Raw genomic sequence first — 15,623 nt, 5'->3', positions numbered from 1 at the left:
TTGTCGTTGAACCCACATCTTCCTGTAACAACCTGCCGCGTCGCTTACCATTAATGTTTTCACTTCCCGTTTTATTTCTTTTAGTATTCCTGGTCCTATTCACTGAGCTCCCCTCAGTCACTGTACCTTGTACTGTCGCCCTTTTTGATTTTTGACTATGGCTTCTCTGCCTTACACTTTCCCCCTTACTGCCTTTTATTTCTGTCCCTGTTTTACTACCTTCCAACTTCCTGCATCGGTTCCCATCCCCCTGCCACATTAGTTTAAACTCTCCCCAACAGCTCTAGCAAACACCCCCCCAGGACATCGGTTCCAGTCCTGCGGAACTGACGTGCAGGTTAGGTGGATTGGCCATGATAAATTGCCCTTGGTGTCCAAAAAGGTCCTCAAAGGTGAGGTTGTGAGACCCACACAGACACGGGGAGAATGTGCAAACTCCACAAGGACAGTGACCCGGGGCCGGGGTCGAACCCGGGTCCTTGGCCTTTATTGGGTTACGGGGATGGTGTGGAAGTGAGGGCTTAAGTGGGTCGGTGCAGACTCGATGGGCCGAATGTCCTCCTTCTGCGCTGTATGTTCTATGTTCTACCTTGCTGGTTCAAGCTGCGTGTGAGAGGAATGTCTGTTTGAGAATAGAGGAACAGGGAACCATGACTTCCGCTTGGTTTTCTGTTGTAGATGTATTTGTGGATCTCTGCAAACAGCTTCCTGGTGTGCCTGTTGTTCAAAATCCTAGACGCGCAAGAGGTTTAATTGTGCTGACGGATGTCACGTAGTGCTGCTGTCTGCAGTCTCTGACCCTACCCAGAGACTAGATTCAATGTAGAGATGGTTCTGGAGTAGGCCATTTAGCCCCCTCGAGACTGTTCCGTGATCAGGGCTAAGCTTTGACCCAATTCCATACACCTACCTTTGCCCATTGTTTTTTCTTACTGATGTATCATTACCAAGGCTGACATTTATTGCCGTTGGGAAGGTAATGGTGAGGTAAAGTCTTGAACTGCTGACTCCTCGAGGTGCAGGTACACCCATAGTGCTGTTAGGGAGGAACTTCCAGGATTTTGACCCACAGACAGTGGAGGAGAGGCGAAATATTTCCGAGTCAGGGTGGTGAGAGACTTGGAGGGGAGCCTCCAGGTGATGGTGCTCCTATGTGTCTGCTGCCCTCGGCCTTCTAATTGGTAGAGGTGATGGGTTTGGAGGGGCTGTTGAAGGAGTCTTGGTGAGCTGCCGCAGTGCATCTTGTAGATGGTACACACGGCTGCCACTGATCATTGGTGGCGGAACGAGTGGATATTAAAATGGTGGATAGGGTGGCAATCAAGCTGGGTTGCTTTGTCCTGGATGGTGGTGAGCTTGTGTATTGTTGGAGCCGCACTCATCCAGACAAGAGGAGAGTATTCCTTTTTTTAACACAAATTTAGAGTACCCAATTCATTGTTTTTCCAATTAAGGGGCAATTTAGCATGGCCAATCCGCCTACCCTGTTCATCTTTGGGTTGTGGGGGTGAGACCCACACAGACACGGGGAGAATGTGCAAACTCCACAAGGACAGTGACCTGGGGCCGGGGTCGAACCCGGGTCCTCGGCGCCGTGAGGTAGCAGTGCTAACCACTGCACCACCCTAGAGTATTCCCGTTACACTCCTGACTTGTACCTGGAAGATGGTGGGCAGATATTGTGTGTGGGGGGGTGGGGTGGGGGGGGGGGTGGGGGGGGGGGTGGGTGGGCAGGAGGTGAGTTACTCTCTGCAGGATTGCCAGCCCCTGACCTGCTCTTGTAGCCACAGTATTTATATGGTTGGTCCAGTTAAGTTTCTGGTCAAAGGAGACTCCCAGCACGCTGATACCTTTGGTTAATAAAAATCGATCAAAATGAACAACTGCTCCAGCGTCAATTGCTGTTTGCGGAAAGGAGTTAGAAACTTCTATCCGCTTGACAGTAGCTTACCGTGGCTGAGGCAGAGACTACCTGCAAAAGGGCCGGCTGGGTGAGGTAGAACGGAGACTATGTATAAACCAGGCTGATTCAGTCATGCACCAGTCTCCCAGTGCGGAGCATTGTATTAAACACACGGCCTTTATGCCTGTCTGAGTTTCCATTGAGAAGCGGGTAGTGGCTGCGCCAGAGGATGAAAGCCACTTTTGTGGGCGGTTCCTTTGATCAATTAGCTTTCTTTTTGGTAGTTTCGAACTGAAAGGGGGTTTAAGGGGAACTGGACCGATCGTGGAGTGCAGCCTGTATTCGCCCGCATGCGGACAAACGACCAACTCCGCCAGCCCGTGGAGCGCTCGGCGGGAAGGCTGTGTCTGGCGAAGGGCAGGGGGCTGATGCAGCTTCACTGGGAATCGGCTAGTCGTGCCTGCAACAGTCGTTGAAGGGCCCTGGTTCTCGCGTCTGAGGCTTCGGGTTTTAGCAGCCCCTGCGCTTTTCAATCTGAGCATCCGACTGGAAAATAGTCAGTCAATGGGAGGTGAACTTTGGCAGCACGGTGGCGCAGTGGGTTAGCCCTGCTGCCTCACGGCGCCGAGGTCCCAGGTTCGATCCCGGCTCCGGGTCACTGTCCGTGTGGAGTTTGCACATTCTCCCCGTGTTTGCGTGAGTTTCGCCCCCACAACCCCAAAGATGTGCAGGGTAGGTGGATTGGCCACGCTAAATTGCCCCTTAATTGAAAAAATGAATTGGGTACTCTAAATTTATAACTCCAATGGGTACAGGCCCAACCTACTCAACCTCTCCTCATAAGAAAATTCCTCCATACCCGGGATCAACCTTATGAACCTTCTCTGGACGGCTTCCAATACCAGTATATCTTTCCTTCGGGAAGAGGAGCAAAACCGCTCACAATTCATTGATTCACTTATTTAGAGTCCTTCCCTCTGGGACTCTCGGCCCACCTCTTTGAACCAACTTTTCATGGTTGAAATCTTCTCTCTTTCTCTTTCATCCATTTGGGCTCCGAACGTCTTTCCTTCCGTAATGTCGGGCTTTGTGACAGTCTGCAGTACATCGAGAGTTTGTGAGAATGCCAGTCCGGCGCCTGTGCATCTACGAAGTTTGCGTATTTTTCTTTTTCCTGTCTTTCGGGTAAGATGTCCCATTTGCCCTCTTGGGGAGGCATAAAAGGTCTCACGTCACCATTTGAGGGCGAGCAGAAGAGATCTCCCCAGGGAGGTTGGTTAGCTCAGTTGGCTGGGCAGCTGGTTTGTGCAGAGCAACAGCAACTGCGTTTGATTCAATTCCCGTACTCATAGAATCCCTACAGTGCGCAAGGAGGCCATTCAACCCATCGAGTCAGGACCGAGCCTCTGACAGAGCTTTCCACCCAAGCCCACTCCCCCCCGGCCCTATCCCCTTACCCGCACATCCCTGGAAACTAAGGGGCAATTTAGCACGGCCAGTCCACGTAGTCTGCCCACCTTTGGACTGTGGGAGGAAACCGGAGCACCCGGAGGAAACCCCCGCAGACACGGGGAAAACGTGCACACTCCACACAGAGGGCTGGATTCTTCGGCCGTGCCCGCCGCCAGATTGGCACGGACGGGACGCGAACCATGTAAATGTCCATTGACCTCGGGCGGGAATGTCCGATAGCCCGGCGGGCACGGCCGAAGAATCCCACCCAGACAGTCACCCAAGGCCGGAATTGTACCCAGGAGCTGCGAGGCAGCAGTGCTAACCACTGTGCCACCTCATACTGGCTGAGGTTATTCATGAAGGCCCCACCTTCTCAACCTGGTCCCTTGCCTGAAGCGTGGTGATCATCAGGTTAAATCACCATCGGTCAGCTCTCTCTCTCAAAGGGGGAGAGCAGCCTATGGTCCTCGGGGACTATGGCGACTTTCATTTATTTCTTTATTGTTTTAAATGCTGCTTCTCTGTGGGCAGCGCGGTAGCACAGTGGTTAGCACTGTTGCTTCACAGCTCCAGGGTCCCAGGTTCGATTCCCGGCTTGGGTCACTGTCTGTGCGGAGTTTGCACCTTCTCCCCGTGTCTGCGTGGGTTTCCTCCGGGTGCTCCAGTTTCCTCCCACAAGTCCCGAAAGACGTGCTGTTAGGTGGATTGGACATTCTGAATTCTCCCTCGGTGTACCCGAACAGGCGCCGGAATGTGGCCTCGAGGGGATTTTCACAGTAACTTCATTCACAAGCCTACTTGTGACAATAAAGATTATTGTATTATTATGTAGAGATAAGAGTTTCTGGTTAATGTTACGCAAAGACAACTTGTTAAGGCCACATTTTACTTTTAATGGAGAGGAACGGAAGGAATTATGAGGAGATCTCCTAAACCACGGCGTGATATCAACAATTGTGATAAATAGCCGCAAAATCCCAGGTCTTAATTCTGTTTGACGTGTGCCAACTTGTGTCTGAGCAATGGGTTAAGGGTGGTGTTTCCATTTTCAGGGCCCCATGGTGAAGATCACTGGGCATCAAGCTATCCAGAATGTGGAAATCATCAGCAGTCTCCAATAGACTTCCACACTAGTATCTACGACCCATCCTTGGAGCCCATCCAGTTGCTAGGCTACAACCTATCAGCAACAGAGACCCTATCCTTAACCAATAACGGACATGCAGGTAAGAGGCATTATTTTTTTTAAAATTTAGAGTACCTTATTATTTTTTTCCCAATTAAGGGGCAAGTTAGCGCGGCCAATCCACCTACCCTGCACATCTTTGGGTTGTGGGGGTGAGACCCACGCAGACACGGGGAGAATGTGCAAACTCCACACGGACAGTGACCCGGGGCCGGGATCGAACCCGGCTACTTGGCGCCGCGGATCAAACCCAGGTCCCTGGCGCCGGGAGGCAGCAGTGCTAACCACTGCGCCACCGTGCCGCCCAGGTAGGAGGCAGTATTGACACACGTGTTCCCTCGACCAATCAGAATGTAGAACTAGAAACCTGAGCAAAATCCGCCAATTAAAACAAAGAGATGTTGGGCCAATCGAGTACGGTTTGGAACACATTTTAAACCTGCCATTTGTATCTCAACCAGCTAATTACTTTACTGACAGGGTTGCAATTTGCCAGACACCTACGACGTTGAGACATTAGGGCTTTGCAGCGGCAAAAGGGCAGCACGGTAGCACAGTGGTTAGCACAATTGCTTCACAGCTCCAGGGTCCCAGGTTCGATTCCGGCTTGGGTCACTGCCTGTGCGGAGTCTGCACATCCTCCCCGTGTGTGCGTGGGTTTCCTCTGGGTGCTCCGGTTTCCTCCCACAGTCGAAAGATGTGCAGGTTAGGTGGATTGGCCATGATAAATTGCCCTTAGTGTCCAAAATTGCCCTTAGTGTTGGGTGGGGCTATTGGTTTAGGGGGAAAGGGTGGGGGTGTGGGCTTGGGTAGGGTGCTCTTTCCAAGAGCGGATGCAGATTCGATGGGCTGAATGGCCTCCTTCTGCACTGTAAATTCTATGATGATTCAATCAGTATTGGGTATATATGTGCCAGGTAGCCTCGGGCGGGGTGGAATTGAAGATGAGGGGGGTGGGGGGGGGGCAATGGGTCGGTGGAAAGGGCCCAGTCAGGCTAGGGGCCATTGGGAGTGACAGTTGGGTGTGCTTGGGGGGGGGGTTGCGGAAGGGGGAGGGTGGAGTCCAATGCAGGTGTGGGGGAATCCCGTGGGCAGGGAGAGTGGGAGGCTCCCGCGGGGGGAGTGGGAGTGGAAATCCTGTGGGGGAGGCACTCAGCGGAGGGTGGGAGAGACCCTTGAAGGATCGACGGGGTGGGGGGCGGGAGGGGAGAGTCCCCTGAAAGGTTGGGGGGGGGGGGGATTGGGAGAGAGAAAATCGTGGGGGGGTTGGTCTGGGTGTTTGCGATAGCTACCCAGATATTAGAGGTTTTAATTCTTCTAACTTCTTCTGGGCAACTATTGACGTAACACAATCAGAACGATCTGAACTTTGCCTTTTAAACTGTGTTTTCGGATGGCTTGCAGTGCAGGGCAATTACCCCGGGGGAGCTGTCACTCCTGGGCAATTGCCATGCAATCCTTACCTGGAAACATCTGAAGAGGATTCCCCAATGCACCTTTGGGGAATCCCCACCCCATACGGCACTGGGGAGCTCGAAGGTTAAGGCCCACCATCTCTAAAGATGTACCCATTATAGATTCTCCCTGGTTTCGACCATTCATTCTGGGCAATGCCCACAATTCCTACAGCTGATCCACTACGCCGGTTGGCCGTTTAATAATGTACCCTCGTAATGCCAGGGTGATCAGTTCGATTCCATTCGCTCTATCCTACCCGAACCGAAACAAAATCCGACACGAGGAGCCCATTCCCTCCCAATTAAATTTGCAAGACCTGTTTGGTCATCAGGGCGGCACGTTGACACAGTGGGTAGCAGGGGGTGGGAGTGGGCCAGGGTAGGGGGGGTCTTTCGGACCCAATGGGCCTCCTTCCGCACTACAGGGATTCTATGATTTCTATGATCGTGTTCTCTCCCTGATGCCATGTGATTCTTTTTCTAAAACAGGATTGTATTTATATAGCACCTTTTCTAACCTTACGATGTCCCAAAATGCTTTGTGGCCAATGAAACACCTTTGAAGGGTATATTCACTGTTGTGAATTATGGAACTCAGCAGCCAGGTTGCTTGTGGGATCTTACTGTGCACGGCAATGTAATTATGACCAGATGGTCCTCTCTTGTGATGTTGGTTGTGTGGTATATATCAGGCAGGACACAAAGAAACCTCCCCCCGCTCTGCTTCAAAGTAGCGTTACAAGATCTTTGACGTCACCCCAGAGTGCCGGGGGGTAATGTCTTAACCAATAGGTGGCACTTCTGACAGCACAGCATCCCCTCAGTACCGTGCGGGAGTATCGTCAGCCTTGGATTTCCGTGCTCGAATCTCCGGAGTGGGATTTGATCTCACCACCTTCTGACCCGGGCGAGACTGCTACACCACCAAGGCAACTGCTGTCTTCAGCGTTGGCTGTGACAAGTCGCCTGTGTGGTATTATCGTAAATGTAAGAACTGCAAGGGTTAATGAAATGTCTAGATCAGCCACTAGAGGGAGCAAGAGTTACAAGTATATAAAACATTGATGCTAAGCCTTGTGGGGGAGAGAAGTGAAGGAGATGGCTAGAGTACAGACTGAAGGAAAGATAGTGTGAGTGAGAGCAGATCATAGTTTATTATAGTGTAGAGATTAGTTGCAGGTGAGTGTAGATTATATGTTAATTGTCAATTGTGTATTATTTAGGAGTATGTGTTGAATCCAAATGAGTAGTGTTAATAAATTTATAGCTTTGTTCAAGTTCAAGCTATGTTGTGCTCTTTTTGAACACTACACCAATTTGAATTTCGTAACACAAAGTACACCACAGCCTGCGTCCAATCGATCATAAGGAGCAGTTGCCTGTGGTTCAAGGTTGAAGTGTGAATGGGGGAATCTCGTGTGAGATGTTATCTGGATTTCACTGACTGCTTACCTTATGTTGCAGTAAAGCTGACCTTGCCCCCCAGCGTGCAAATGATCAGTATGTCTCATCGCTACACGGCAGTGCAACTCCATCTACACTGGGGGAGTGAGACTGAGGCTTTGGGCTCTGAACACACCATCAGGGGGAGACATTATCCATCAGAGGTAAGGTCATTCAACCCAGCCTTGGCTCTTTCAAAGCCTTCTCACTGGAACAAAAAAGAAAGACTTGCATTTATATAGCTCCGTTTACTACCTCAGGGTCTCGAGGTGCTTTTTTTCTTTCATGGGATTCTCCACCCCCAGAGGGTCTCTGGGAGCTCCATCGTTGAGCGTGTTCAAGACCGAAATCTATTTTGGCATGGTAATGACAGCAAGGGATATGGAGATTGTGGGAGGAAAATTGGGGTCGAGATAGATGATCAGGCAGGAACTAGCTGAACGGTGGGCGGATCAGGTTTGAGGGCCTGAATGGCCTCCTTCCTGTCCTAATGTTCCTATGTTCTGAGTGACGCTCCCAAACAAGCTGTGGAATTCTCGAGTATCGCCGTACCTCTCATCCACACACACATTCCAGCAGAGTCAGGAACGGCTGTTCCCTGAGTCAGTGAGGGTTATCCTCCATTTAGGAAGTTCCTGTTGGTGATGCCGGGTTCAGTTTATTTTTGGCAGGTCCATCTTTCCAGGAGCAGTTTTCTTTCTAAATGAAATGGAACCAGTTCAGTTCAGGCTTGAGACAGTTTAAGGGATGAGATGACAAACGGAATTGGAAGGAAATCTTATCCATCAGCCAATACCTCTCCACACCGAGGCCATAGTTTGAATAAATGGGTGATCACAGGCACTGCCGAGGGTGTTCCGGGGATTTGGTGTATGAGCAAATCCCCAGGCTTATAGCTAGTGCTTACAATGGAAATGTCTCTGTGTCCCTCACACTTCTCTCTCTTTCCTTTTGCTCCCTCCCTCCCTCCCACTCCCTCTCATTCCCCTCCCTTGCTCTCCGTCTCTCTCTCTCCACCCCTTCTCTCCCCTCCTTGGTCCACCCCACTCCCTCCTTTCTCCTCTCCATTCCCCTCCCTCACCCTGTCCCTCCCACTCCCTCTCTCCCTCCACATCCCTCACCCTGTCCCTCCCACTCCCTCTCTCCCCCTCCCCATCCGTCATTCTGTCCCTCCCACTCCCTCTCTATCCCTCATTCTGTCCCTCCCACTCCCTCTCTCCCTCCCCATCCCTCATTCTGTCCCTCCCACTCCCTCTCCATCCCTCATTCTGTCCCTCCCACTCTCTCTCCCTCAATCTGTCCCTCCCACTCCCTCTCCATCCCTCATTCTGTCCCTCCCACTTCCTCATTCTGTCCCTCCTACTCCCTCTCTCCCTCCCCATCGCTCATTCTGTCCCTCCCACTCCCTCTCCATCCCTCATTCTGTCCCTCCCACTCCCTCTCTATCCCTCATTCTGTCCCTCCCACTCCCTCCCTCATTCTGTCCCTCCCACTCCCTCTCTCCCCCTCCCCATCCCTCATTCTGTCCCTCCCACTCCCTCTCCATCCCTCATTCTGTCCCTCCCACTCCCTCTCCATCCCTCATTCTGTCCCTCCCACTCCCTCTCCATCCGTCATTCTGTCCCTCCCACTCCCTCTCTATCCCTCATTCTGTCCCTCCCACTCCCTCTCTCCCTCCCCATCCCTCACCCTGTCCCTCCCACTCCCTCTCTCCCCCTCCCCATCCGTCATTCTGTCCCTCCCACTCCCTCTCTATCCCTCATTCTGTCCCTCCCACTCCCTCTCTATCCCTCATTCTGTCCCTCCCACTCCCTCTCTCCCTCCCCATCCCTCATTCTGTCCCTCCCACTCCCTCTCCATCCCTCATTCTGTCCCTCCCACTCCCTCTCCATCCCTCATTCTGTCCCTCCCACTCCCTCTCCATCCCTCATTCTGTCCCTCCCACTCCCTCTCCATCCCTCATTCTGTCCCTCCCACTCCCTCTCTATCCCTCATTCTGTCCCTCCCACTCCCTCCCTCATTCTGTCCCTCCCACTCCCTCTCCATCCCTCATTCTGTCCCTCCCACTCCCTCTCTCCCCCTCCCCATCCCTCATTCTGTCCCTCCCACTCCCTCTCTATCCCTCATTCTGTCCCTCCCACTCTCTCTCCCTCATTCTGTCCCTCCCACTCCCTCCCTCATTCTGTCCCTCCCACTCCCTCTCCATCCCTCATTCTGTCCCTCCCACTCCCTCTCTCCCCCTCCCCATCCCTCATTCTGTCCCTCCCACTGCCTCTCCATCCTTCATTCTGTCCCTCCCACTCCCTCTCCATCCCTCATTCTGTCCCTCCCACTCCCTCTCTCCCCCTCCCCATCCGTCATTCTGTCCCTCCCACTCCCTCTCTATCCCTCATTCTGTCCCTCCCACTCCCTCTCTATCCCTCATTCTGTCCCTCCCACTCCCTCTCCATCCCTCATTCTGTCCCTCCCACTCCCTCTCTATCCCTCATTCTGTCCCTCCCACTCCCTCCCTCATTCTGTCCCTCCCACTCCCTCTCCATCCCTCATTCTGTCCCTCCCACTCCCTCTCTCCCCCTCCCCATCCCTCATTCTGTCCCTCCCACTCCCTCTCTATCCCTCATTCTGTCCCTCCCACTCTCTCTCCCTCATTCTGTCCCTCCCACTCCCTCCCTCATTCTGTCCCTCCCACTCCCTCTCCATCCCTCATTCTGTCCCTCCCACTCCCTCTCTGCCCCTCCCCATCCCTCATTCTGTCCCTCCCACTGCCTCTCCATCCTTCATTCTGTCCCTCCCACTCCCTCTCCATCCCTCATTCTGTCCCTCCCACTCCCTCTCTCTCCCTCCCCATCCCTCATTCTGTCCCTCCCGCTCCCTCATTCTGTCCCTCCCGCTCCCTCATTCTGTCCCTCCCACTCCCTCTCTCTCCCTCCCCATCGCTCATTCTGTCCCTCCCACTCCCTCTCCATCCCTCATTCTGTCCCTCCCACTCCCTCTCCATCCCTCATTCTGTCCCTCCCACTCCCTCTCTCCCTCCCCATCCCGCACCCTGTCCCTCCCACTCCCTCTCTCCCCCTCCCCATCCGTCATTCTGTCCCTCCCACTCCCTCTCTATCCCTCATTCTGTCCCTCCCACTCCCTCTCTCCCTCCCCATCCCTCATTCTGTCCCTCCCACTCCCTCTCCATCCCTCATTCTGTCCCTCCCACTCTCTCTCTCCCTCAATCTGTCCCTCCCACTCCCTCTCTATCCCTCATTCTGTCCCTCCCACTCCCTCTCCAGCCCTCATTCTGTCCCTCCCACTCCCTCTCTATCCCTCATTCTGTCCCTCCCACTCCCTCTCTCCCTCCCCATCCCTCACCCTGTCCCTCCCACTCCCTCTCTCCCCCTCCCCATCCGTCATTCTGTCCCTCCCACTCCCTCTCTATCCCTCATTCTGTCCCTTCCACTCCCTCTCTATCCCTCATTCTGTCCCTCCCACTCCCTCTCCATCCCTCATTCTGTCCCTCCCACTCCCTCTCTCCCCCTCCCCATCCCTCATTCTGTCCCTCCCACTCCCTCTCTATCCCTCATTCTGTCCCTCCCACTCCCTCTCCATCCCTCATTCTGTCCCTCCCACTCCCTCTCTCCCCCTCCCCATCCCTCATTCTGTCCCTCCCACTGCCTCTCCATCCTTCATTCTGTCCCTCCCACTCCCTCTCCATCCCTCATTCTGTCCCTCCCACTCCCTCTCTCTCCCTCCCCATCCCTCATTCTGTCCCTCCCGCTCCCTCATTCTGTCCCTCCCACTCCCTCTCTCTCCCTCCCCATCGCTCATTCTGTCCCTCCCACTCCCTCTCCATCCCTCATTCTGTCCCTCCCACTCCCTCTCTCTCTCTCCCCATCCCTCATTCTGTCCCTCCCACTCCCTATCCATCCCTCATTCTGTCCCTCCTACTCCCTCTCCATCCCTCATTCTGTCCCTCCCACTTCCTCTCTCCCCCTCCCCATCCCTCATTCTGTCCCTCCCACTGCCTCTCTCTCCCCATCCCTCATTTTGTCCCTCCCACTCCCCCTCCCCATCCCTCATTCTGTCCCTCTCACTCCCTCTCCATCCCTCATTTTGCCCCTCCCACTCCCTCTCTCTCCCTCCCCATCCCTCATTCTGTCCCTCCCGCTCCCTCATTCTGTCCCTCCCACTCCCTCCCCATCGCTCATTCTGTCCCTCCCACTCCCTCTCTCTCCCTCCCCATCGCTCATTCTGTCCCTCCCACTCCCTCCCCATCCCTCATTCTGTCCCTCCCACTCCCTCTCTCTCCCTCCCCATCACTCATTCTGTCCCTCTGTCTCCCTCCCCATCCCTCATTCTGTCCCTCCCACTGTCTCTCTTCGTTTTCTCCTGCCCCGTCCCTCATTCTCTGCCTCTCCCATTCCGACTCTCTCCCTTCCCCCTCCCTCACTCTCTGTCTGTCCCGCTCTCAAGGGCGGGTTTAGCACAGGGCTAAAGAGCTGGCTTTGAAAGCAGACCAAGGCAGGCCAGCAGGGTGGTTCAATTCCCGTACCAGCCTCCCCGAACAGGCGCCGGAATGTGGCGACTAGGGGCTTTTCACAGTAACTTTGTTTGAAGCCTACTTGTGACAATAAGCGATTTTCATTTCATTTCATTTTCTCCATACCCACTCTAATTCCCCTCTCCAGCTGCTCCCCATCACTGAAGTCCCTCACCCCATGTACCATTCTGATAAATTTTGACCGCACCATTTCATAGAATTTCATAGAATTTACAGCGCAGAAGGAGGCCATTCGGCCCATCGAGTCTGCACCGGCTCTTGTAAAGAGCACCTTATCCTAGGTCAACACCTCCATCCTATCCCCATAACCCAGTAACCCCACCCAACACTAAGGGCAATTTTGGACATTAAGGGCAATTTATCATGGCCAATCCATCTTTGGACTGTGGGAGGAAACCGGAGCACCCGGAGGAAACCCACGCACACACGGGGAGGATGTGCAGACTCCGCACAGACAGTGACCCAAGCCGGAATCGAACCTGGGACCCTGGAGCTGTGAAGCAATTGTGCTACCCACAATGCTACCGTGCTGCCCTTCAATGGATCTTAATAATAATAATAATAATAATTGACGTCCTTCTTAAAGTGAAATACCCAGAATTGGACACAACCTGGGCCTAAATGGTGATTTAGGATGTCCTTCCTTTCTATTCAATTCGCCTATTAATGTGTGCAGTTTTGGTCACCTTATTTAGGGAAGGATGGAAATGCGTTGGTGGAGCTTTAGAGGTTTACTGGGTTGATACCTGGAATGAGCGGCTTGTTCTCGAAGGAAAGGTTGGACAGACTTGTTTCCACTGGAGGTTAGAAGGTGACTTGATTGAAGTTTATAAGATCTTGAATAGTATTGACAAGGTGGACGGGGAGAGGATGTGTCCTCTAGTGTTTGACAATGAGGGGGAATAGTTTTGAAATTAAGGCTCTCCCTTTCAGGACAGAGATGAGGAGAATGTTTTTCTCTCCGAGGATTGTGCGACTTGGGAACGCCCTGTCTCAGAGGACTGTGGAGGCCGGGGGTCACTGAATATTTTGAAGGGGGAGATAGATTGATCCCCTTGCCCAACAAGAATCCAAGATTATTTGGGGGGGGGGGGGGGGGGGGGGGGGGATATGTGAATGTGAAACTCTCTTTTAAAAAGAGTACCCAATTATTTTTTTCCCAATTAAGGGGCAATTCAAGGTGGCCAATCCACCTACACTGCACACCTTTGGGTTGTGGGGGTGAGACCCACGCAGACACGGGGAGAATGTGCAAACTCCACACGGACAGAGACCCAGAGCCGGGATTCGAACCCGGCTCCTCAGCGCTGTAGTTCCAATTGCTAACCACTCGCCACCGTGTTGCCCACGGAGAAAGTTGTTCTGGGTGGGTGAGAGGGTGAGACGGTTGGCTCTGACCTGCTTTCACCTCCGCCTGCAGCTCACAATGGTTGGACGCTGCTCGTAGGCAAGAGGACTTCACTGAACCCGGAGCTCTGACGGCTAATCGAGCAAATTGGGGGCCACTGTGTTAATGTCGGCGGTTTCAGCAGCTGAAGGAGTATGTTGAACGTGGAGGGCATGGCGGAGTATTTATGGGAGCAGACACACAGAGAGACTGGGCAATCTCTGGCAGGAGGCAATGAGTTCACGTCTGTGTGTGAGGCTGTGTCTGACCTGCAGATGGAAATAAAATGGAAGTGGCTTCCGCCCTCCGCACTGACAACCGCCCCCCCCCCCCCCCCTCCCTCCCCCCCAACACCCCCTGAGAAGACAGGATAATTACAACACAGGCTGATCACAGCTTAGGGCTACACTTGTCTGTCTGACAGATCTCCTCCAGCTGCGCCAAATTGAACTCTTCCGGAGGAAAAGCTGCCCCACTAATCGCTGCTGTGATCTTTTTTTATTTTCAATTTGCTTTATGACTCCCTGGAATTCAGGACTGAATGGAACAACGGCAGACATACAGACATGCGAGGCTTTGTTCACGAGAGCTCCAGCTCCACATCTGCTTGGATTTGGCTGCTCACTATGTAAGTGATCACTAAGCCAGGCTGTAGTGTCCACAGTGATCACCAAGCCAGACCATAGCTCCCGCAGTGATCACCAAGCCAGACCATAGTGACCACAGTGATCAAGCCAGACCATAGTGACCACAGTGATCACCAAGCCAGACCATAGTGACCACAGTGATCAAGCCAGACCATAGTGTCCACAGTGATCACCAAGCCAGACCATAGTGTCCACAGTGATCATCAAGCCAGACCATAGTGACCACAGTGATCACCAAGCCAGACCATAGTGACCACAGTGACCACAGTGATCACCAAGCCAGACCATAGTGACCACAGTGATCAAGCCAGACCATAGTGTCCACAGTGATCACCAAGCCAGACCATAGTGTCCACAGTGATCACCAAGCCAGACCATAGTGACCACAGTGATCAAGCCAGACCATAGTGTCCACAGTGATCACCAAGTCAGACCATAGTGTCCACAGTGATCACCAAGCCAGACCATAGTGACCACAGTGATCAAGCCAGACCATAGTGACCACAGTGATCACCAAGCCAGACCATAGTGTCCACAGTGATCACCAAGTCAGACCATAGTGACCATAGTGATCACCAAGCCAGACCATAGTGACCACAGTGATCACCAAGCCAGGCCATAGTGACCACAGTGATCACCAAGCCAGACCATAGTGTCCACAGTGATCACCAAGTCAGACCATAGTGACCACAGTGATCACCAAGCCAGGCCATAGCTCCCGCAGTGATCACCAAGCCAGGTCATAGTGACCACAGTGATCACCAAGCCAGACCATAGTGACCACAGTAATCACCAAGCCAGACCATAGTGACCACAGTGATCACCAAGCCAGACCATAGTGACCACAGTGATCACCAAGCCAGACCATAGCTCCCGCAGTGATCACCAAGCCAGGCCATAGTGACCACAGTGATCACCAAGCCAGACCATAGCTCCCGCAGTGATCACTAAGCCAGGTCATAGTGACCACAGTGATCACCAAGCCAGACCATAGTGACCACAGTGATCACCACGCCAGACCATAGCTCCCGCAGTGATCACCAAGCCAGACCATAGTGACCACAGTGATCACCAAGCCAGACCATAGTGTCCACAGTGATCACCAAGCCAGACCATAGCTCCCGCAGTGATCACCAAGCCAGGTCATAGTGACCACAGTGATCACCAAGCCAGACCATAGTGACCACAGTGATCACCAAGCCAGACCATAGTGACCACAGTGATCACCAAGCCAGACCATAGTGACCACAGTGATCACCAAGCCAGGCCATAGCTCCCGCAGTGATCACCAAGCCAGACCATAGTGACCACAGTGATCACCAAGCCAGACCATAGTGACCACAGTGATCACCAAGCCAGACCATAGTGACCACAGTGATCACCAAGCCAGGCCATAGCTCCCGCAGTGATCACCAAGCCAGACCATAGTGACCACAGTGATCACCAAGCCAGACCATAGTGACCACAGTGATCACCAAGCCAGACCATAGTGACCACAGTGATCACCAAGCCAGACCATAGCTCCCGCAGTGATCACCAAGCCAGGCCATAGTGACCACAGTGATCACCAGGCCAGACCATAGCTTCCGCAGTGATCAC

At 53.2% G+C, this 15,623-nt stretch overlaps 1 protein-coding gene across 2 annotated transcripts in view; it reads left to right on the top strand.

The window, feature by feature from the left end:
- Nucleotides 1-15,623, top strand: part of ca12 (carbonic anhydrase XII) — a 73,370-nt gene that overhangs the window by 29,366 nt on the left and 28,381 nt on the right. For both annotated transcript variants that reach the window (XM_072492949.1, XM_072492950.1), the window contains exons 3-4: nt 4,411-4,584; nt 7,466-7,608. In XM_072492949.1, coding sequence (XP_072349050.1) covers nt 4,411-4,584; nt 7,466-7,608 — 317 coding nt within the window. The remainder of the gene's footprint in view (nt 1-4,410; nt 4,585-7,465; nt 7,609-15,623) is intronic.

Source organism: Scyliorhinus torazame, chromosome 30, assembly GCF_047496885.1.
Source record: "Scyliorhinus torazame isolate Kashiwa2021f chromosome 30, sScyTor2.1, whole genome shotgun sequence".
Classification (NCBI taxonomy): domain Eukaryota; kingdom Metazoa; phylum Chordata; class Chondrichthyes; order Carcharhiniformes; family Scyliorhinidae; genus Scyliorhinus; species Scyliorhinus torazame.
The sequence above is the reverse complement of the archived record's forward strand: the minus strand, read 5'-3'. Positions and strand labels throughout refer to the sequence as shown.